The sequence below is a fragment of the Mercenaria mercenaria genome, chromosome 8, assembly GCF_021730395.1.
Source record: "Mercenaria mercenaria strain notata chromosome 8, MADL_Memer_1, whole genome shotgun sequence".
Taxonomy (NCBI): domain Eukaryota; kingdom Metazoa; phylum Mollusca; class Bivalvia; order Venerida; family Veneridae; genus Mercenaria; species Mercenaria mercenaria.
The window spans coordinates 72,604,576-72,629,204 of record NC_069368.1 but is presented as its reverse complement, the minus strand read 5'-3'; the positions used below and the strand labels follow the sequence as shown (position 1 = coordinate 72,629,204).

Here is a 24,629-nt window from a genome sequence, read left to right as displayed (position 1 = left end):
CACGTGACCCAGTTTCGAACTTGACCTAGATATCATCAAGATGAACATTCTGACCAACTTTCATAAAGATCCCATGAAAAATGTGATCTCTAGAGTGGTCACAAGCAAAAGTTTACGGGCGCATGGACGGACGACGGACGCTGCGTGATCACAAAAGCTCACCTTGTCACTTTGTGACATGTGAGCTAAAAAAATAAGTTCATAACTGAATAATCCTTACTATGACAATGCAGGATTCTGTAAAGGTTACTGTTAAAATTTATTCATTAAAAGTTAGATTTATACTGCATATTTACTAAGAATTTAAAAAAAAATAAAAAACAAGAATTTTCAAGGCCTTAATAAATGTCCCCATTTTGCAAAATGTTAATCAGGAAAATTCAAGAGAGGTTGGTTGTTCAACATGGTACATTTCTTAAGGTTGAGAATTAGGCCTTGACAAACAAAAATCAAACAACATCAAATCATAGAAAGAAAGAGTTGTTTGACATGAAAATTGAACAGCATGCAAAACATGTTTATTACTTTACGAAACAAGTGTCAGTATACTGATATAAACATTGAATTCTGGAAAAGGAGTGCTTGAAGGGGCCCAACTTCCAGACAGTCAAACGCCTTTTAAAATTCACCATTTTCAAAGAACTGTCACAAGGTTTTCTGTGACAATATTTCTCTCAAAAGTTAAACACAGGAATTATTACTTGATTTTTGATTTTCTCAAAATGATCTTATTAGAATATGTATTTTCAGAAAAATCCAATTTTGTTACAACTTATTATTATCCTCTTAGAAGATTTCTAACTAATTTACAGACATGTTTTAACCTGGACCTAATATGTTTTAGCTTTTACTGTATAATTTTATTGTGTTAAAAACATTGCTATTATGCTCATTATAATGTTGATTGGTATAATGATTATGTATGATTAACTGTTATACAAATTGAAATTTATCTTGACTAATTCTCACTGTAAGAGTCTATACTTGTTAAATACTTGTTTAGAAATGTTTTTGGCATATGTTTCCTTGCCAACATAATATGCTATATAAAGCATGGTTTTGAATGAAGAAAAAAGGAAAAAAATATTAGGACTCAAAAGTAAGAACTAAGACAATCTCTGCAGAGTTAGAATTTATGTCAGGAATACCTGTAGTTGTGTAAAAAGTAAACTTTTATACTGAAAACCGTTTGGACATTAATTTTGAAGTCAAGATTTAATTGTCGAAGGAACTCATTATTTATTTGTTATTTATATTTGTGTTGATTTCAATACAAGACATTTAAAACAGAATTGGAGTTATTCATCAATTTTGCTGATTCCCCATCAGCGCATCAACAACAGTCGCTGAGCGTTTAGCTCTATCATAGAACTGTTACACATGTTCGTTTTGATGCATTTGCAATTGCGTGCAAGTGGTAAAGATTCGCATAACAAGGTGGAGCACAGTTTTCAGCAATTATTGTTTATCTTTATTTCTTTACAAATGGTATTCATTTTCAAAGGGAGACAAATTTTTTCCGAATATTTTAAGTACAAATGGCATTCATTTTCAAAGAGAGACAACTTTTTCTGAATATTTTAAGTATTCGTCGAGAAAAAGTTGTCTCCCTTTGAAAATGAATTTCATTTGTAAAGAAATAAAGATAAATAATTGCTGGAAACTGTTCCATCTTGTTATGTGAAATTTCACCACTTGCACGCTATTGCAAATGCATCAAAACGAACTTGTGTAACAGTTCTTTGAAAATGGTGTTTTTAAAGGTGTTTGACTGTCCTGAAGTGGGGCCCCTTTAGGCAGTCCTTTTCTGGAATTCAATGTTTATATCAGTATGCTGACACTTGTTTCGTAAAGTAATATACATGTTTTACATGCTGTTCAATTTTCGTGTTAAACAACTTTTTCTTTCTATGATTTGGTTTTGTTTCATTTTTGTTTCTCAAGGCCTAATTTTGAATCTTAAAACCAAATATTTTGTGTACCAGTTATCTAATACACTGATCAAGTGATTTATTTACACATATGTGTAATTTAAGGGAAAGCATCCAAGTCATAAATAAAAGCTTCTCTCAGATAAGGTAGCAAGTCCAGATCGCCCCGCCCAGGGATCGAACTCTGACTCCCAGATCCGTAGATCTGTGTTCTCCCTATTTAGCTAAGTTGGTGGGCTTGGCCTTAACCTTGGTTCCTAATGACCTAGGTAGTGTGCTCTGCATGTCATCTTGATAAGGCAAGCATCTAAAGCTGGTTTTATGCAAATCCTGTCAGCAGTTTAGAAGGAAGGTAAAATAAAGCTATTTGTAGGGTTGTCATGTATCAAAAAATTTGTACTGCTATCTAAAATGACAAATATCGAAAATAAATCGGTGCATCAGTAAGATTCTTATACAGACAATAAGAACATTTTTCACAAGATTTTATGAAAAGTGCAAGAATTGTATGTAATGCTTAAATCTTGTAATATTCAAAAAGTACATACACCTACACATTCATAATGTCTTTCTTGTTGTATCCTATTTTGATGGTTAACATTTCTGTGTAGTAATTTGAACATTTATTGAATGGATTTGGGGACAAGCCTGTGCCGATGGATTATTAATGGGATGAACAGACTGAAAAACCAACTCAAGACCACTCCAATATAGCCCCCACCTCCTGTATCTGGGAATTAATGATAGGTTTACCAACTTAATAAAACCTTCTATAACTAGAAAATGCTTTTGTAAAAAAGCGCATGTCTTCCCAATGCAAAGTCCTATAGGCAAGAAGTCAATAGGGGTCAGGAGCGAAAGTCAAAGAGACACTGATGGTTAGCTGCAATAGGGATCATCTACTTGGCATGTCCAGTCATCCCGCTAAATTTCAACACTCTTGGCCTAGTGGTTCTCAAGTCACTGTTCAGGCTCCTGTGACCTTGACCTTTAATCAAGTGACCTCAAAATAAATAGGGGTCATCTACTCTGCATGTCCAATCATCCTATTAAGTTTCAACATTGTAGGTCAAGTGGTTCTCAAGTTATTTCCAAAAAATGATTTTACATGAACAGGCCACTGTAACCTTGACCTTTAATAGACTGACCCCAAAATCAATAGGGGTCATCTACTCTGCATGTTCAATCATCCTATGAAGTTTCAACATTCTGGGTCAAGTGGTTCTCAAGTTACTGACCAGAAATGGTTTTCAATGTTCAGGCCCCTGTGACCTTGACCTTTAACGGAGTGACCCCAAAAACAATAGGGGTCATTTACTCTGCATGAACAATCATCCTATGAAGTTTCAACATTCTGGGTCGAGAGGTTCTCAAGTTATTGATTGGAAATGGTTTTCCATGTTCAGGCCCCTGTGGCCTTGACCTTTAACAGAGTGACCCTAAAATCGTTGGGGGTCATCTACTCTGCATGACCAATCATCCTATAAAGTTTCATCATTCTGGGTCAAGTGGTTCTCAAGTTACTGACCGGAAATGGTTTTCAATGTTCAGGCCCCTGTGACCTTGACCTTTCACAGAGTGACCCCAAAATCGTTAGGGGTCATCTACTCTGCATGACCAATCATCCTATTAAGTTTCAACATTCTGGGTCAAGTGGTTCTCAAGTTACTGACAGGAAATGGTTTTCAATGTTCAGGCCCCTGTGACCTTGACCTTTGAATGAGTGACCCCAAAATCAATAGGGGTCATCTACTCTTCATGACCAATCATCCTATGAAGTTTCAACATTCTGGGTCAAGTGGTTCTCTAGTTATTGATCGGAAATGGTTTTCAATGTTCAGGCCCCTGTGACCTTGACCTTTGATGGAGTGACCCCAAAATCAATAGGGGTCATCTACTCTTTATGACCAATCATCCTATGAAGTTTCAACATTCTGGGTCAAGTGGTTCTCTAGTTATTGATCGGAAATGCTTTTCAATGTTCAGGCCCCTGTGACCTTGACCTTTGACAGAGTGACCCCAAAATCAATAGGGGTCGTCTACTCTTTATGACCAATCATCTTATGAAGTTTCAACATTCTGGGTCAAGTGGTTCTCTAGTTATTGATTGGAAATGGTTTTCAATGTTCAGGCCACCTGTGACCTTGACCTTTGACGGAGTGACCCCAAAAACAATAGGGGTCGTCTACTTCAGCAGCCCTACAACCCTATGAAGTTTAAAGGTTCTAGGTCAAATGGTTCTCCAGTTATTGCTCGGAAATGAAGTGTGACGTACGGACGGACGGACAGACAGACGGACGGACGGACGGACAGGGCAAAAACAATATGTCTCCTGGGGGAGACATAATTATCAACTGGATTTCAACAGACCTGTATAGACTTATGGGGTAATTGGCAAACGATATCTGCCAATATAATAAATATTAAAAGGTCATACCAGTTAAAGTATTCTCACATTTACATACAAGAGTTACAAAGAAATGGTAAATAATTTTATAACAACTCTGCAATCACTGTAACTGGAACACAACATGGGATAAAATCAAATTATTGTTTTTCATCTATACTAATGCCTTTTAGTTCACAAAAACATTTTGCATAAAATAAAGACTAAAATCAGCTACTTGAAACTTACATAAAACTAACATATCATCAAACATTATAAAATAGCTTTGTAACTAATTTTACTGTGTTAAAAATAAATAATGTACTAAAGTATGCTCTACACAAGACAAGGTTGTTAGTTAAGCCAAACTTTGCATACAAATGGAATAGTCATTTTTTTTTTATTGAACAGTGTTTTCTGACGAAAGTTATTACCAAAACCCTTAGTCCAAAATCTTATCTACAAAATATATACAAAACAGTTAGCACAGTACAACATTTCTACACAGTTTATAGACCAAAACATATTCAAGTCACTGACTAAATATACACATCTTTCTGTTTTCAATAGACTGCACTTCTTTGCATGGCCATCCATTATTTATGGTTTTAAATCACAATATACTACAGTTAAGTTCATATTTTTCTAGGAAATTTAATTCACACCTTAAACAGCATTCAATGAAATTTCTGAAAAAATGATGGAAAATAAGGTGTTTTTCCCCTCATACAAACCAAGCCCAGCCCCCCCCCCCACCCCCAATACTATCTATATCTAAGACTTTACCTTTTACAATATATCTTTAAAAGTTCATAATGGCTTTGTATATAAAGTGGCTGCCAAATTTTTGACAACAAACATTTCTTTTTAAATGGAAGAAAAATGGTGTTGCACTTTGGACAAAAAACCCAAACACCAAAAAAAAAAAAACCCACATTTTTTTCAGCATATTTTTTGGTGTTTTCTTTGGACTTCTAAGGCAGAAATGATTAAAGTTAAGTCTATCTTCATTAAAGAGCACAGAAAAAACACTAGAACTTGGAACAGTTACAGGAAAAACAGAGAATGTCACATTTTTTCTTTTTTTTTTTCTTTTTTTTTATAAACTACCCATATTGTCTTTAAGGACACCAGTCCTGCTTTATATGCTTTAACATTAAATCAAAATTCTTTTGGGAATAAAATCAACTGGGGGTAAAAATGGTATTCTAAATATTTTAACAAAATTCAATTTCCTTGTTGTTGTTTTAACAACATAGCACTGATTATAATTGAGCCATGCCATGAGAAAACCAACATAGTGGGTTTGCGACCAGCATGGATCCAGACCAGCCTGCGCATCCGCACAGTCTGGTCAGGATCCATGCTGTTTGCTAACAGTTTCTCCAATTCCAATAGGCTTTAAAAGCGAACAGCATGGATCCTGACCAGACTGCGTGGATGCGCAGGCTGGTCTGGATCCATGCTGTTCGCAAACCCACTATGTTGGTTTTCTCATGGCACGGCTCATATACATTCAATCGTAACCAAATTAAACTTTAGACATCTCCCAATAAAACATCCAGAAACAAGACCAAATTGCAACAGGATTCTAAATTGGGACTGGAGACATCCAATTATAAAATTTCCTGCTTCCTGCCAAAGCCATTAACATGACCAGCATGTAAGGTGTGCCTTTGTAATAACAGATTTATGGATATTTCCAAATAAAGATAAAGCCATGAATCTAAAACTGTTTTTCCATGAATGAGAATAGTTGTTAATATTGACACAATCAGGGGAAAAACTGGGTGAAAACTAATCATGATAGAGTGCGTTCATTCTAGATTTTCTAGAATTGTATTTTATTGGTAAATCTAATGTTTTAATAGTACATCTGTGGTATTAAATTAAGCTCACAGTGTGAATTGACCAAGAAATACTTGTAAAATTTTCGTTTTCTTTCACATATTTTTTTTCCCCTTCAAGAAAAGTTAAGCTTGATATAACATGACTATCTGAAAGCCAAAGACCACACAAACAGGGGTTCTGACTGGCTTCATATGACTTAATCATACACAGTAATTTTCTTATTATTTTAATTGATGAATAACAATTCTGGAAACTTGTTCTAGCAGTCAGAAGTACTCTGAGAGAAACATTCATTATCTTTAAGATGTACCGTAAATCATGTAAATTTACTAATCAGTTTGTTGATTAATGGTTTTAAAGCATATCAACTCAGTCGAGGTTAATATGGTGCCATACAGGACTATATATTTCAGTGTAACATCTCACTTACATCTTATACAAATATGAGAAAACTTTAATACCTGCTGGAATCATAGAGATACAACAAAATCAAGTGTTCATACCTTTTAAATTGCTTTAAGACAGTGGTTCATTATTTGGTTGAATGATGAAATATTTAAAATCATTATATATATAATAATAAATAATAACCATCTCAAGAAAGAATTTTTTCACATACTTTTCCTTGACCTAAAATCAATGAACCATTACTGTATTTTACAGGATATTTTCACATTGTAATTAGCAATTTACAAACTAACAAGTTTTACATGGACAGCAAGTGCAGTCTATATGAGAAAACAGTTCAAAGAACACATCCATTGTTTCAACTGCTATGTATGTATTAGATCTTTCAAACTGTTGAACAAATATGAAAAAAAATTGTCCTTACTCGAATCCATAATATTATTATAAGGGAAGATTTTAAGACATAGTAAAAAGATATCAAAACCAGTTGTTTAATACCCAATTCATAGGACAATTACACCAAATAACAGGATATCCACATAGAACATGATATTAATTATAAAACTGAGCTAGGTAACATGGTTTTATTTCCCTATGACCAAAAATAATATTAAAGTTCCATTCCAGTGTACTTGATGTGACAATAAATAACTACTCTAGCAGGTTTAATTTTGTTCACAGATATTAGAATGCTGCTTCAGGTATAACAAATGTGCTTAGTTGTCAATAGTGATAAAGTACTGTCTCTTTACTCATATTTCATCATTTCTCATTATTGACTGAAACATTTAACCTTTAGCATGCTAGATAAATTGTCGTCTGCTGGAAATGTCGTCTACTAAAATTGTAAAGTTCATTCAATTTGCTCCAAAATTGGAAGAAATATTGTCCGAGTAGCAAACAGCTTGGAACCTGATCAGACGCTGATTTAATCGGCGTCTGATCTGGTTCCAAGCTGTTTGCAAAGGCTGTTAAATTGGCCTGCAGCAGGCTAAGGGTTAAATGTCAAATGTTAACCATACAAAGCTAGCTGAGAAACAGTTCAACAGTTTCATACCTTACTGTTTTCTTTAACTTTATAGCACTATCAAAATCTTACTTACAAGAAATATATTATTTCAAAGTAGAATATCATTCTAACGTCTTTAAGTGGTTATTACATTTTTTTTTTTAAGATTGAAAAGACTGACTATATATTAAAGCAATGTTGTGTAGACTGGAACTTTAATATCAAACATTTACACCCACAGTAAAGACTATTCCATTGTATTATGCTAGTTCACCTTGTGCAAAGAAGGTCAAAGGTGAAGGTTGTGCTATAAACAGATCACAAGCTATCAGGCAGTGCAGAGGTCGGAGGTGAGGGAGGAGTGTCTGGGGTCAAGGTCGAATGAGATGACGAGCCCGGCGTTGTCTTCAAAAGGCCAGCTATCACCTTACTTGTGATTTTTGGTGGACTAACAGACAGGATCGGTTTGGGGTGAGAGGCACTTCTGAAAAGAAAAGAAGAGAAACAAAAGCTATTATCATGCAGGAAAATTGCATGCAGGTTTGGGTTTGAAGTCAGCAACCAATTCATTCTAGCAAATATTAAAAATAATTTGCACTAAAAATGATTTACCATTCAGAAAAGGCATACTGTGAAGTTATCAATTTTCATGGGGGACTCATGTTCATCACTTTACAGATGAGATAATCTGAAATCTAACTTCAGTGAAATTCATTTTATTTTTGAAGGTCAAAATCCATAAAACATCCACAGTTAAACACCATTGCTAGAAATTTGTAAATTAAGCAAAACAAATTTTCATTTTCACCCTCAATTCATTGATTTAGGGCAGAGTCAACCTGAATTCTGAAAGAATGAAGTGGTCGCTGTTACATCTATAATAATAAATATAAAATGAAAAGAAATAATGAAACCTGAGATGGCGGCTATAAAATGTTCTGAATACATGCACAGAAGCTGATATAAAACTTCTATAAGTGATTATTTTGCATGGTGAAAATATATGTTATTTTCTAGATAGGAGAGTCCTTCTTCCCTCTCCCATCTCACTTCCCTTCCCCTTTTTTCTATGCCCAATTGCTAAAAAGTACCAACAACCCCAATTTTTACATTTTTTCCCCCATAAATTGCATGTTTTCATGATTAATTATTACCCACTTTACAAAGAAGCATGTTTTTAAAACACAAGAAAAATCTCAGTACCACCAACAGTCAAACACAAGGTGGATTAAACTAAATTGCATTTTTATTTTCAAAAAGGTTTTTTCAAGGCTTTTACTAAGTTTTTGTGGTGCAAAAATATTCACTTATACAATCTGAAACAAGAATAGAAGTTATTAGGCCATGATAGATGTGACATAATTATATCCAATTTAGTTTATAACCATGTTAAGTTAATTACATCATGTAACCTTTTGCTCTGTAAAATATCTATGTTTTTTTTATCTATTTTCAGGAAATCAATTAATAGAAGCACTGCATCTACAAGAAAAGAAAAATGTTACTATTAATAAAAGACAATGGGTTCTATTTAGTTTCTACTGGACATACTGTCAAACTTTGTTTGCTCGAACTTGGATAATTCTAGCACCCCTACTCGAACTCATCGTCTGGACCTGGTAAAATCTTTAGTATAAAGTATTCGGTGGCTAGAATTACTAATAACTCGAACAAATTTTGCCGGTCCTGTCAAGTTTTGAGCAAACTGGAACTTGTAAAACTCTTATTTTTCTTAATTGGTACTAAGAAGAAAAGAACATTCTGCAGAATAAGGATTTGGTTCAGGAAAGACATAATAAAGCTCAGCAAGATAATATTCATTTCCTTTGCTATGAAGATACTTTTGGCAGGTTTTTACTTGCAACAAAAACACAAGTACAAAAGTGAAAAAAAATCTATTTTGCAAAGCTGCAAACACAGAAAAAAAACCAGGTTAAACCCTGAAGAGTTGTGTCCTTTTATTATGTAATTAAACATTTAATCTTACTTCATGTCAAACAGTGGTTACTAAAAGTGTCATATAAAATGCACTTCCAGGAAATGTTTCTGCTCTTGGAATAGGAGTGCTCATTTATCACAATCCTTTCCTTAAACAATTAACTGTTTCTTACACAGATTTTCATAAACCATCAGGTGAACGTGACTTTAAGGCGAAGTTTGTCAGTTCTTGTTCATAAGGAAAAGGTAAAATTATCATGTTATTTATTCATTTAAGCTTCAAGGATCGGTGAATTTAAGATGGCATCATTATCTTCAGGAAGTAGTTAAAACAGAAGCCAGTACAATGTTGAAAAAACAGAAGCCAGTACAATGTTGAAACAAGAAACACGGCAATGCCACAAAACCAGGTTTTCAACACTTTTCATAAGAATAAAAAAGTATACTGAATCACAGTGCACCACTTTAAAGCACAACCCTAACCAGGCCCTTCCCCAGAAATTTTTTAAGGCGCTGGGGTAAAGTTTGTGTGGCGGGATAAGGGGTGGGTGTGTGAGGGGTACCCCCTCCCGTGTTCGATTTTTTTTTTTTAAATCGAACCCAAATTGTGCTTTTTTAAGTATACCATATGCAAAAAAACACAACAACATTTATTTCATTACTTCTACATTTTCACATAATGTTATAACCATCAATATATCATAATAATTATAGTGTTATTTCTAGAGCTCAAAAAGGTCAGAGTGCTGCCAAAAAGGGACAGAGTGTTGTCCGAAAGGGGCAGGGTGTTCTTTTCAACCTGAAAGTTATCATAGCAGTAGTTGCCTTTCTAGATGTCTTTAGTTAATATGTATTCCATTTATCTTTATTGCACACTTAATGGAAATGTCACAGAATAAATTTAAGTGGTAAATCTTCCAAAAACCAGTAACAAAGTTTACAAAGGTTTTTTACTTACGTTATAGTTTAGGTTAAACCATTCAAGCCTTTCTCTTAAAGAATGTCACCAAGAATGTCAACTTATTCATATGAATATGAAATAGTGGAGGGTCTTAATATATTAGCTTATATAATCTTGAAACCAAGATCATGTTGTAAACAACATAGTTAAAGGCCTGTTTCAGGTCACATTGTAAACTAATAATTATCAAAAGTCATGTTGTATCGATCAGGTCTTTCATCAATATTTCATTAACAGAAAAGTGCTATTACAGTCAGGTTAAGTTTACTAAAACGCATATCCAAAATATACTATCCGGATACTGGTACACTTTCGGAATGTTGTCTGAAAGTAGTTTTTACTCAGTTACATGACCTACTAGGGTAAACCAGAGATAGTTCCTCAAATTTTGATGTTTCTCATCGTAAAAAAATACACCGACTGTCAGCTTTTTTTGAAGGAAATACGGAAAAATTGCATACGACATCGGGAGTAATAAGACTCGTGAACGGTCATTCTAAACTTACTTTTACTTTCGATATTCATTAAAATTTGTGCATTTTCTAGTTTAAATTACAGTAGAATCAAACTGCATTGATATATACTTGTTATTATACTAAACAACGGTCTAATTTAAATTTTGCACAAAGAAATCTAGGGCACTTTTCACGTCCTTGGTAATCAGCTGGCCACTTACGCACCCCTTTTTGACATTTCACAGCATCCATACTATTTATCAATTAGTTTTAACACTTCTTTGATTCTCATTAACTGTGTGCACTTGCCGTGACGTAATTTGCTGATCAAAAAAATCGTCGAGGCATGTCAACAGGGAAATTACATATACACTACACATGAGGTATCTCACGGGGATGAAATCGCTTACTGATTTAAGACGCTGCGCTATTAATTGAGGCACCGCGCGGGATATTTAAGCGCTGCGGGAAGCTGTATTTCGTGTTTTAAGCGCCGCGGTAGCGCGGCGCCTTATGCGGCTGGGGAAAGGCCTGCTAACCCTAACCCTATTTTTAGTAACAATGACCTTGACCTTGATCCCAGAAACCCCAAAATCAATCCCAAGCTACAACATAAGAATAAAAAAGTATACTGAATCACAGTGCACCAGTTTAAAGCACAACCCTAACCCTAACCTAACCCTAACCCTATTTTTTAGTAACAATGACCTTGACCTTGATCCCAGAAACCCCAAAATCAATCCCAAGCTACAACTTTATATAAGTTTTCTATACACCAAGTTTCATCATGATAGCTCATTCCTAAGTCAAGTTATTGACCGGAAACCCTTTTTCTATTTTAAGTAACAGTGACATTGACCTTGACCCCAGAAACCCCAAAATCAATCCCAGCCTTTGTCTTGATATAAGCTACATACATACCAAGTTTTATTCAAATATCTTTACCGAAACAAAAGTTATTGACAGGAAACACCAGTTTGACGCCGCCGCCGCCCATCCGCCCGCCCGCCCGACCAACGACATACCCCAATCTAATAACTCAAAAACAGAAGCCAGTACAATGTTGTTCTCAATAATAAAGGTGCAAGATGATCTTGGAAATACGGCAAACATGAAACAAGAAAGACTTCAAAATAACACAGGAGTGCTTGCATTTTTGCTCTCTTTTCATGTTCACTTGATGAAAACTGTAAGGGTTCAAGTACATAAGGTACAGATGAAGTTTTAATGCTGTCTATTTAAAAAAAGGGCATAACAAAAGTGAATGAAGTACAATGAGTCTTTAATTGGAATTTTACTTATCTCAGCTGTAGCATATTTAATGATTTGATATCTGTCAATGATGTATCTTAAATAGTGTTATATATGTTATAAGTGTGACCATCGCCTTGAAGCCAGAGGACCACATATTGTGTATGACAGGTGGTCTCATAATGTGGAGCATTGTGCCAAGTGTATATCAAAATCCTTTGCTGGATGAAAGAGTAAAGAGAGGAAACAAAACAGATCCTGTTATTTTTTTTCATCTTCAATTTGACCTTGACCTTTAAACTAGGGGTCTAGGTGAAGCACATGATACATTGTCTCTTTATGGGGAATATTTGTGCAAAGTTATACTATACTTCTTTGATGGATGAGTTATGGACCATTGACAAAACAAGACTGTTAATACCATGTTAACTTCTTACCTCAAAGTGTGACCTTGACCTTCAAGTTAGAGGTCTGAAAGTTGAGCACGAGCATGAGATATCATCTCATCATTGGGAATATCTATATCAAGAAATATTAAAAAAGCCCTTGATGGATTGTTGAGTTATGTAATGAACTGGAAAAATGACCTCTGACTGCTAAGTGTGCCCTTGACCTTTCACTTAGGAGTCTAGGTGTTGCGCATGATACATTGCCTCATTACAGGAACATTTGTGTTAAGTAATACTATAATCTCTTGATCGATGGCAGAATTATAGAGAGGACACTAAACAGATCCTAAATAATACAATGTTAACTTTTGCCCTAGGGTTTGACCTTGACCTTGACAGATGGTTGAGTAACCAGTGGGAGACTAAAGATCAAACATGGATATCTCAACAACATGTGCATGTCTATGTATATAATGACTGGAAAATGAAGTAGAAAAAAACACTCTGCCATCAAGTCTTGAAAATAAGAACAAGCCCACTTCATGTTGATGATATCTACTAAGTTTCCTTTGAATAGGATAGAAAATGAAGAAAACTGTGAGTACATAAGAAAGCATGATGGAGGGAGTGATGAAATGACAGACTGTGGAACAGTATTCAAACATGTTTTCAATCATCATGGGTGTAAAACCATCCCTCACTTCAACTGAAACGCTGGGTAAATTAACAAGAGAGCCATAATGACTCTTATTCACCATTAACTTGATACATAGAAAAAAAACTGCTTTTACTTAAAACAAAGCAAAAAAATTGGGCTTCAAACTACAGCCAGCATACACACTTACAAAGGGGACATGTTTATAGATTACTCATAAGAGATGTCATCACTTCAATACATGTCACTGCGCTTTACAACAAACACCTTAACTTACACATAACAATAGGGACAGGAAACTGGAACATTTTTCACACACATCCATAAGGTAAGACATCAACTGACAAAGACAAAACTGAAAGCCAAATGTAAACAACAAAAAAGTCACTTCAGTATAGTAAACAACTCTAGACAAAGTGTAAGAACAATTCAGAAAAAGAAACAACACAAGATTTAGCAACTTCAAAGTGTAACATCATTTTTCAATTTAGAAGAAATAAAAACAACAACTAAATATCACATCACTTATGTTAAGTCTCAAAAATACAAAAAGACAAACAACTGCTACAGTGTATGTATTTTTACATGTACAACTGAAAGCCAGTATGTATATAAGAAAATCTGGACAGACAAAATATCACTCCAAAGTGGACATACAAAATCCTAGCCATTTAAAGCTGTAACAGATCACTTTTTTGTACTAAAGAAAACTCACTAAAAGACATATCACTCCAGCATACATAGGAAAACTTGTACATTTACAAAGATAAAATATCACTCAAGAATACATAAAAAAAAGACGTATTTTGAAAAGAAATAGACTTACTGGTCTGCAAAAGTCACTTTCAGCCATCCACCGCTACAAGAATGGAGTTTACATGGGATGATATAGAATGTCAAGCAGACAAAGAATAAGCAGTTTATGTAACAGTTATGCTTAGTTTGAAAGCTAAAGACTGATGGGAAAAAATAATACTGATTTTTTTTTGAAGATCTTAAAGTATTTCCCTGTATGTTTAAATCTACTCTTCTGATGTTTTACACTACTATGACACTTTTAAAATTTATTTATAAACTAAAATCTTGGAATTTTTTTCCTCTTTTAAATACATTCCAAGCTACTCAGAATATCTATATTAAAAATAAAATTGCATCAAATTAATAAATTATCATTAATATTAATTTAAAACCCATGCAAGCAGTAAGTCAACAAAATCAAAAATGCAATAACTATATACTAATCAAAGCCTTGAAATGTCTGATGGTTGCAGGTTTTTGGTAGATTTATTTTCTGTTTAAATGCCAGTCTATGAATATACATGAAGAGAACAAATACAATTTATGTGCTCATATTAGTGAACTTGCTGACCTAGCTTGTGATAATCATGGGTGGATACCTTATCATTGATAGATCTTATATAATCTAAATGGTCAGTGTGAGTGGATACAGGTTGTATAAGAACCACTTGTCCATTGATAATTCATCCGCATTGTTATGATGGGACTACTTTGTGTGGCACTTCACATCCTGATGTGAATCGGAATAATAAGATGCTATGTATTGTCTGAAACACTTTAACTTGGTGGGATAACCCGCAACAATATTGTTTGTTGTCTATATGATGGTGTTCATACCAAAGGATGTTGTTAAGTTTAAAGTATTCGTGTACAGGTATATCATAAATGTGTATCTAAGGAAAATTCATCTTGTTTGAAACATCCAGATTTAAATACATTTAACTCCCTTCAATACAGTCAGTTCCTATACACCATTTAATTAATTAACAAGGGGAATCATGCAATGTATTAAAATTGGTATGACAAAATCTTGTTCTGTGGGGGTATTAAATGATGTGTAACTCAAGGATTGGAAAAGCAGATAATTAAAGAAAGTTGTGTGATTCCTTCAGTCTAAGGGTAGTCATACTTCTTTTGAAATTATGAACTAAATTCTGGTATTACTATTTAGGTGTTCAAAGGAATGGCTTATATCTTCTAAAAGTTGGAAATGTCTTCTGTTCTTTCAAGAAAAACTCTCTGGAGTAAAAATTCTAAATGCTACTATATAAACAATGACTGTCCTTTAACTGAAGAAAATCAATTTATAGATAAGTTAGCAAGAAAGTTATTTGCCATATGAAATTAAGTGTATGGGTGTTGAACAATAGAAACTTAAGAAGATGGAACTACTTTTCCTTGCTTCCTTTGTATTTCAAATATTTAAAAATTGTTATTCCTCTTTAATTTCAAGAATTTAATTTGACAATTCAGAAATGAAAACATTGATAAAATTTTATAATAATTTTGTTTAATCCTTTTCACAATATACTTCAGAATTGCAAAGGTTGTGGTGAAGTTTGGGGTTATGAAAATAAGTTCTATTTACAGCAGCTTGATTCCAAATAACATCAGTTTGATTTCTTGAACTTTTATGGAATTTTAATCTTTATGTTAATATTATTATCAACTATGTCTATACTAATGTAGTCTATACTCAAACTTACTGAGAAAATAAATTCTACATATATTATTATCATTAGTCAAGAATATCTAATTTAATGTTAGATTGACTACTGATCCAAAGATAAAATTGTTTTAGGAGCTATCAAAAAGTGTTCTTTACACTGGATAAAAAATATAAAGTGAAATGAAAAGAGAATACAAGTGAGAAAATTATAATTGACTACATATAAATTTTGATCTCTTGTTAAATTTCTAGTAAAATATTTGTTCCTTTAAATAAAATGTAAAAAAAAACATGTACAACATAAAAAGCTCCTAAAACTATCGCTATGAGTGCATGATGTAGATGAAGTCATTTGCATGTTTTATAGCTGGGAGATAGATAATGTTTATTTGATTGCTTTAAATTAAGGGGAGATAATATATATTTAAGGATACCTACTTCTTACCTCCCTTAGGCCCCTTGAATCCACGCTTCTTGAGTTTCTTTAGAAATGCTAAGTGAGTTCTATAGCAACTGTTAAATAGGATGAAGATCACACATAAAAACAGGAGATTAAACACGATAAATGATATATATATCATGGCATGAAATAACATGACAGATGCTGAATCATCATGAAAGATGATGAAATTACATGACAAATGCGAAAATAATAAAAAAAACCTGAAACATCATGAAGGATACTAAAACATTAAAAATATAATAAAGTAATATGTTAGATGTTGAAACATGAGAGATGCTGAAATAATATTACAGATTCTGAAATAACACGGATACTGCTGCTGAAATTACATTTTTTATTTTGCTAAGTCGCAAGATATTGAAATAACATAACAGATGTCTATGTATCAACATAGATACCAAAATAATATGATAGGTACTAAAACATAACTTTTTGTGAATAGAAGTGAAAAATAAATTGACTGTTCAGTGACGCCTGTGGATGATGGTATAAATTCACATAGATTATCAGAAGTTTTTTTTTTATATCTTTCCGCGCTTATGTTTGACAAATCCCAAATAAATTTTTTACTTCCTTTGCAATGCCACTTCAACATTTAAAATTGAAACAAGTTAAATCCATGCTTATTTTCTTCGACTGAAATCTGTCTTGACAACTGACACTGAAAACCTAGGCAGCAACAACCTTGACAAAAATAACAGTGCTAGCTTAAATACATTCCGTTTTGTAAAGAAACAGATACCATATAACAAGTGTCAAGGAGATAAAAATGCAGCAACAGGATACAGAAAAGCAGATTTAAGAAGTAACAGAATAAAACAGAGTACAGAAGCCGAGATACAACAAATCAAAATAAGAAACTGAAACATTCTGAAAACAGAACGTCTTAATAAGTGTTGAACAGAAGATTATGCATCCTGAGAAATCATTAAAAGTCATGGTTATGTAAATCAACCATTAATATTTGGTCATGGTAATGTAAATCCATGAAATTTAATCCTAACAAACACATATAATCATTATTTCTTTAACCTTTGAACTTTGAAATCCATGAATTAATACTTCTATGATATAGCCATTTCAGTCAAAATCACAAAATTTTATGCAAGCAAAATAAAAGATTTTACAGTAAACTGAAATCATAAGATATCAACCCTAAAGATATTGAGAATGAATGATGCACAGCAACCAATCTTTGCACTATAAACATTTTACTTGATTGTGAAAAAAAGTTCTTTAAGTTTCATTCTATGTTATCTCCCAAATTTGCATTATTTACAGGTTCCTTTTGCTTTCAGGTCAAAATACAGTCTCCTGAATCTGTGGCAGATATATATATATATATATAATTTAAAGCTATTAGACATTAATTTCATATAATCAGAGATGCTGTCTAAAGGTCTTTGTAAGGTTTAATTTATTGTTTGTCTAAAACCTAATCAGATTATTCTTTGTACATCAATGACCACAATGCTGCAACAGCAGATTTCCACTATTGTTTTTCCCTCCATTATCAGATATTATGAAACTTGTGTTTGATCTTATGTCAGTAATACAGGACTTCAATGATTATGTCAAATAAAACAACAAGAGTTCCACTAAGCGGGCAATATACGCCCGAGGGGTTATAGTAGAGGAGGAATGAAACAAAATTTAAATAAAAAGAAAAATTAAAAGATTTTTTTTTGGTTGGGAGTGTGATAGGGTGGGATACGTAGGGTATGTGTATGGTGGAGATGACAGGATACTAAAGGGCCAGAAACTGAATGAAAAATGTCTTCTTTTTTGGTTTTTGGGGTGGGGGGGGGGGGGGGGCGGGGGGCGGGGTAGTGTTAATGGGATGGGGGGGGATGTGAGGGGGGGGGGGGTATATTTGTAATGTAGATTGTTGCTGCATATCGTCTCATCACCACCTGCCTATATTCCAAGTTTCAAGTCAACACCTTTAATATTTTTTAAGTAAATATGCTCTGGACACAAAAAGAGATGGGCAGATTGTACCTTAATGTGACTTTGACCCATAACCCTGGTTCATGCACACTGCATTGCACATCGCCTCATCACCACCTACCTACATCCCAAGTTTGAAGTCAATACCTTGAATGGTTAATAAGATATTCTCTGTACAATATGATGGACATTTGAGTTCAATCTGTAACCTTGACCTGAAACCTACAGACCAGGTTCATGTTCTCTGCACATCATCTCATCATTCCCCACCTACATGCTAAGTTTGAAGTCAATACTTTGAATAGAGAATAAGTTAATGCTCCAGACAAGAGATATGACGGACAGCTCTTACCTCTGAGCTCTATTTGTGACCTTGACCTTTGATCTACAGACCCAGTTCACATGCTCTGCACATCCTCTTATTGCCACCTTCCTACATGCCAAGTTTAAAGTAATACCTTGCATGGATATTAAGTTATGCTTCAGACATATGATGGACATTTTTGAGCTTTTAGCTCAATTTGTGACCTTGATCATTGACCTACAGAGCCGGTTCAAGCGTGTCGTCTCATCGCTATCTACCCATATGCCAAGTTTAAAGTTAATACCTTAAATAGTTATAAAGTTATGCTACAGACAGAAATTATGATGGATGGATAGACAGACACAAGCACCATCACATAATACGTTTGTTTTTTTAAAATGGACTTGTAATAAAATAAGATATTCTACTGAGCATTTTATCTTTTTTTTTTCAATGAGTTTAAATACTTTAAATGTTATTGTTTTAATGTTATTTTACTACCACCATTATCAAAAGAGTAATATTCAATCAACAGAGTGGAAAATAAAGACTAATTTAAAAGCAAGAACCATAATTTATCCAGGCCTAGTAAAATCTAATATGGACTGGAAAGAGAAAGTGATAATAAGGCTGTTATGATGCACCAGAAAGGAAAGACGATTATACTGCAGTATGAAGCATTTCCAACCAAAGATGATACCCATAGCTGATTGTGAAACAGATAGTAGTAATTTTGATCTAGTTAATACCCCAGTCACACATATGGCGGGGATAGCTACGTCTAGCCACGGACAGAAACGTAGTAATCCGTATCGATCCGTACCTGAAAGTAGTAATCCGTATCAATCCGTACCAACACTTGGTCAAAACGTATTCAAGACTTATCCCAAACTTGCAAGTTTCTCCAACTTTTGAACATGCACAAAAGTTTGAGCGATTCATAGCCATCTGAGCGTGACTTTAGTCCAACTTGGTTGAAACTTATTCATCCGTAGTTAAACGCATTAAACGTAGTTATCTGTACTGAAACGTACCTTGCCATAGTTTGACATGATGGCAAAGATAATCGTAATGAAAACGCTGGCTACACATGGCCTATTTATATGAAACTTACCGACCCGTTGCAACATTGATAGATATTCTATTTCCATTTTGCAATTTTAGTTATGAGGAAAAGGACTGTATTTTTAGTAGTTGGAAACAGTATAACTGAATTTTACATTATATGCAGCAAAGATAAAACTATATATATATATACTGAAAAACACTGCATGAAGTACAGTTATTCTGAAATCTTTGATATTCTAATTTCCATGGATTATACAAATGACGAACTAAGCAAGAGGGCCATGATGGCCCTATATCGCTCACCTGAGTTAAGTTGCTTGCTTGAACAAATTTCTTTGCTAAAGCTTTAAAAACAAGTAAGTAGGTCAGTATGTCATATTCATGGTCACTGAAAGTCAGTTTTCAAATAAGTGTGCAAAACTGTACATGTCATCCAAATTTCAAGGTTGTATCTTGGAAAACAAGAAAGAAGGTCAGTAGGTCAAGGTCACAGTCGGGTGACCATTATCACTTGGGGTCATCAGATAAATATAATTAAACAGTCTAGGAAATATGATCTGATAATTTTTGAAGTATTTTTTCCTATATAACTCATATATCAAGTGACCCCTAGGGTGGGGCCTCTTTTCACCTCAGGGGCATAATTCGAACAATCTTGTTAGAGAACAACTAGGCAATAATACATACAAAATATCAAAGGCATAGGCCTTGAACTTTCAGACAAGAAGATTTTTTGAAGTTTTTTCCTATATAAGTCTATGTAAAACTTGGGACACGCAGGGTAGGGCCTCTTTCTCCACAGGGGCGTAATTTGAACAATTTTGGTAGCAGACCACTAGGCAATGCAACATACCAAATATCAAAAGCATAGGCCTTGCAGTTTCAGATTTTTAAAGTTTTTCCCTATATATGTCTATGTAAAACTAGGGAACCCCATGGCAGGGCCTCTTTTCACCCAAGGGGGATAATTTGAACAATCTTGGTAGAGGCCCACTAGATGATGCTACATACTAAATTTCAAAGCCCTAAGCCTTATGGTTTTGGACAAGAAGATTTTCAAAGTTTTTCCCTATATAAGTCTATATAAACCATGTGACCCCTGGGGCAGGGCCATATTTGACCCTAGGGGGTTAATTTGAACAATCTTGGTAGAGGCCCACTAGATGATGCTACATACCAAATATCAAAGCCCTAGGCCTTGTGGTTTTGGACAAGAAGATTTTTAACATTTTTCATTTCGGTTGCCATGGCAACCAGAGTTCTGTACAGAATTCAATTCTTTGAACAATTTTTAAAGAAGACCATCCAAGGATCATCCCTGTGAAGTTTCATCAAAATTGGCTTTGTGGTTTAGGAGATGTTGTTTTAAGGAAAGTGTGGATGGATGCCGGGTGATCACAATAGCTCACTCTGAGCCTTTGGCTCAGGTGAGCTAAAAATCAAATCCCAAGAAACATGTAAAACTCCAGTTCATTCGTCTTCCTTAGTAGAAACCCACATATGAAAGTCAATTTTGCCAAAAACACAAAATTTCATACTCACAGTATTATAGTTTTTCACAGAAGTTGATAATAATGACAAAGACAGACTGATGTGTATACTTTCTCCTTTAAGATTTAAATCAACATGCAAGATAATTTATGGTTTGTGACAAAAAGTAATCATTTAGCTGTCTCAAGATGAGCTCTCTGATCATCTTATGAGCCTCCCAAGGCTGAAACTCTTCACTAATTTCCATATTTAATTTACAGAAAATTTTCATATAATCATCAAGGTCTTAAGGTAACCTCTAAAATTCTTATGGAAAACTAATATTAAACACTGATATTTGAGACAGATTAAGGATAGAAAGTATTCAGGTAATATTACAGGTGTTATGTTCTTATCAATTAGAACAGCCTTTTCAAAGCAAAATGTCCCTTAAAAATAGATACACAAACATGTAGATCACAATAAGAGGGCTATGATGGCCCTATATCACTCACCTGAGTTGACTTGCTTGCTAGAAAAAAATTCTTTGCTAAAGCTTCAGAAACAAAAATACTAGGTGAGTAGGTCATGGTAAAGATTATTCAAGATAACAATTGAAATCTGTTACAAAATTATACAAGTTTGACAAGTGGGCCAAATCTCTTTGTTGTAGCTTCAAAAACAAGAAAGTAGGTCAGTAGGTCAGGGTTAAAAATATTGAAGATGAGTATTGAAATCTATATCAAAAATTATATGCAAGGTCCAAATTTCTATGCTGCAGCTTCAAAAACAAGAAAGTAGGTCAGCAGGTTCAGTAGACCACAGGGTCATGTTTTGAACAAACTTGATATCTGACCTCTAGACAATACTTAATACCAAATATCTAAGGTCTGGGCCTAATGGTTTTAGACAAGAAATTTTTTAGACAATTTTCCTTTATAAGTCAATGAAAAAAACAAAGGACCCCCAGGGCGTGGCATATATTGACCCCAGGGCCATGATTTGAACAATCTTGTTAGAGAACCACTAGAGCATGCCAAAACCTAAATATCTAAGCTCTGGGCCTTATCGTTTAAGACAAGAATTTTTTTAACAAGAGCTGTCTCCATAGGATGACACATGCCCCCGATGGCACTTTGAATGAATAGTTATGGCTGATGTTAGAGTTTAGGACCTTTGACCTACGGAGCTGGGTCTTACGTGCGACACGTCGTCTTACTGTGTCACACATTCATGCATAGTTATTTTAAAATCCATGCATGAATGACAAAGATATGGACCGGACACGCCCATCAATGCACTATCATGAAAAATGACCTTTAACGTCTAAGTGTGATCTTGACCTTTGAGCTACGGACCTGGGTCTTGGGTGTGACACGTTGTCTTACTGTGGTACACATTCATGCCAAGTTATGTGAAAATCCATGCATCGATGACAAAGATATGGACCGGACACGCCCATCAATGCACTATCCTTTAACGTCTAAGTGTGACCTTGACCTTTGAGCTACAGACCTGGGTCTTGCGCGCGACATGTCGTCTTACTGTGGTACACATTCATGCCAAGTTATTTGAAAATCCATCCATGGATGACAAAGATATGGACCGGACACGCCAATCAATGCACTATCCTTTAACGTCTAAGTGTGACATTGACCTGTGAGCTACAGACCTGGGTCTTGCGCGAGACACGTCATTTTACTGTGGTACACATTCATGCCAAGTTATTTGAAAATCCATCCATTGATGACAAAGATATGGACCGGACACGCCCATCAATGCACTATCCTTTAATGTCTAAGTGTGACCTTGACCTTTGAGCTACGGACCTGGGTCTTGCACGCGACATGTCGTCTTACTGTGGTACATATTCATGCCAAGTTATTTAACAAGAGGGCCATGAAGGCCCTGTATCGCTCACCTGACCTATTGACCTAAAGATCATCAAGATTAACATTCTGACCAAGTTTCATCAAGATATGTTCATAAATGTGGCCTCTACAGTGTTAACTAGCTTTTCTTTTGATTTGACCCCGTGACCTAGTTTTTGACCCAACATGACCCAGATTCGAACTTGACCTAAAGATCATCAAGTTTAACATTCTAAGTTTCATGAAGATACAGTCATAAATGTGGCCTCTAGAGTGTTAACAAGCTTTTCCTTTGATTTGCCCCCATGTCCTAATTCTTGACCCAACATGACCCAGATTCGAACTTGACCTAAAGATCATCAAGTTTAATATTCTGACTAAGTTTCATGAAGATATAGTCATAAATGTGGCCTCTTTAGTGTTAACAAGCTTTTCCTTTGATTTAACCTAGTGACCTAGTTTTTGACCGAAGCTGACCCAGGTTTAAACTTGACCTAAAGAGCATCAAGATAAACATTCTGACCAAGTTTCATTAAGATATGGTCATAAATGTGGCCTCTACAGTGTTAACTAGCTTTTCCTTTGATTTGACCAGGTGACCTAGTTTTTAATCCTACATGACCCAGATTCAAACTGGACCTTAAGATCATCAATATTAACATTCTGACCAAGTTTCATGAAGATATAGTCATAAATGCGGCCTCTACAGTGTTAACAAGCTTTTCCTTTGATTTGACCTGGTGACCTAGTTTTTGACCCCAGATGACCCAATATCAAACTCATCCAAGACTTTATAAGGATAACATTCTGACTAAGTTTCATTAAGATTGGGCCAAAATTGTGACCTCTAGAGTGTTAACAAGCTTTTCCTTTGATTTGACCTGGTGACCTAGTTTTTGACCCCAGATGACCCAATATCGAACTCATCCAAGATTTTATGGAGGGTAACATTCTGACCAAGTTTCATTACGATTGGGCCAAAAATGTGACCTCTAGAGTGTTAACAAGCTTTTCCTTTGATTTGACCTGGTGACCTAGTTTTTGACCCCAGATGACCCAATATCGAACTCGTCCAAGACTTTATGGAGGGTAACATTCTGACCAAGTTTCATTAAGATTGGGTCAAAATTGTGACCTCTAGAGTGTTAACAAGCTTTTCCTTTGATTTGACCTGGTGACCTAGCTTTTGAACCCAGATGACCCAATATCGAACTCGTCCAAGATTTTATGGAGGGTAACATTCTGACCAAGTTTCATTAAGATTGGGCCAAAAATGTGACCTCTAGAGTGTTAACAGTCAAATTGTTGACGACGGACGGACGGACGGACGGACGACGGACGACGACGGACGCCGGACACAGGGTGATCACTAAAGCTCACCTTTGAGCACTTCGTGCTCAGGTGAGCTAAAAATCCATCCATCCATGACAAAGATATGGACCGGACACTCCCATCAATGCAGTATCCTTTAATGTCTAAGTGTGACCTTGACCTTTGAGCTACAGACCTGGGTCTTGCTCGCGACACATCGTCTTACTGTGGTACACATTCATGGGAAGTTATTTGAAAATCCATCCATCGATGACAAAGATATGGACCGGATACAAAAATTGCGGACAGACCGACAGACTGACAGACCGACAGACAGACGGTTCAAAAACTATATGCTTCCCTTTGGGAGCATAAAAAGGTTTTTCCCTATACAAGTCTTTTTAAACCATGTGCATGACCCCTGAGGCAGGGCAAGTTTTTCCTTTCAGTCGCCACGGCAACCAGAGTTCTGTATTTCCATTCTTTGAAGA

At 34.9% G+C, this 24,629-nt stretch overlaps 1 protein-coding gene across 1 annotated transcript in view; it reads right to left on the bottom strand.

Annotated features, from left to right (window-relative positions):
• Positions 1-24,629, bottom strand: part of LOC123566099 (myosin heavy chain, non-muscle-like) — a 183,160-nt gene that overhangs the window by 11,236 nt on the left and 147,295 nt on the right. The window contains exons 38-40 of the mRNA XM_053549186.1: positions 16,140-16,214; positions 14,061-14,093; positions 8,017-8,069 (exon numbers count right to left, since the gene is read on the bottom strand). Of these exons, the coding sequence (XP_053405161.1) occupies positions 8,017-8,069; positions 14,061-14,093; positions 16,140-16,214 (161 nt within the window). The remainder of the gene's footprint in view (positions 1-8,016; positions 8,070-14,060; positions 14,094-16,139; positions 16,215-24,629) is intronic.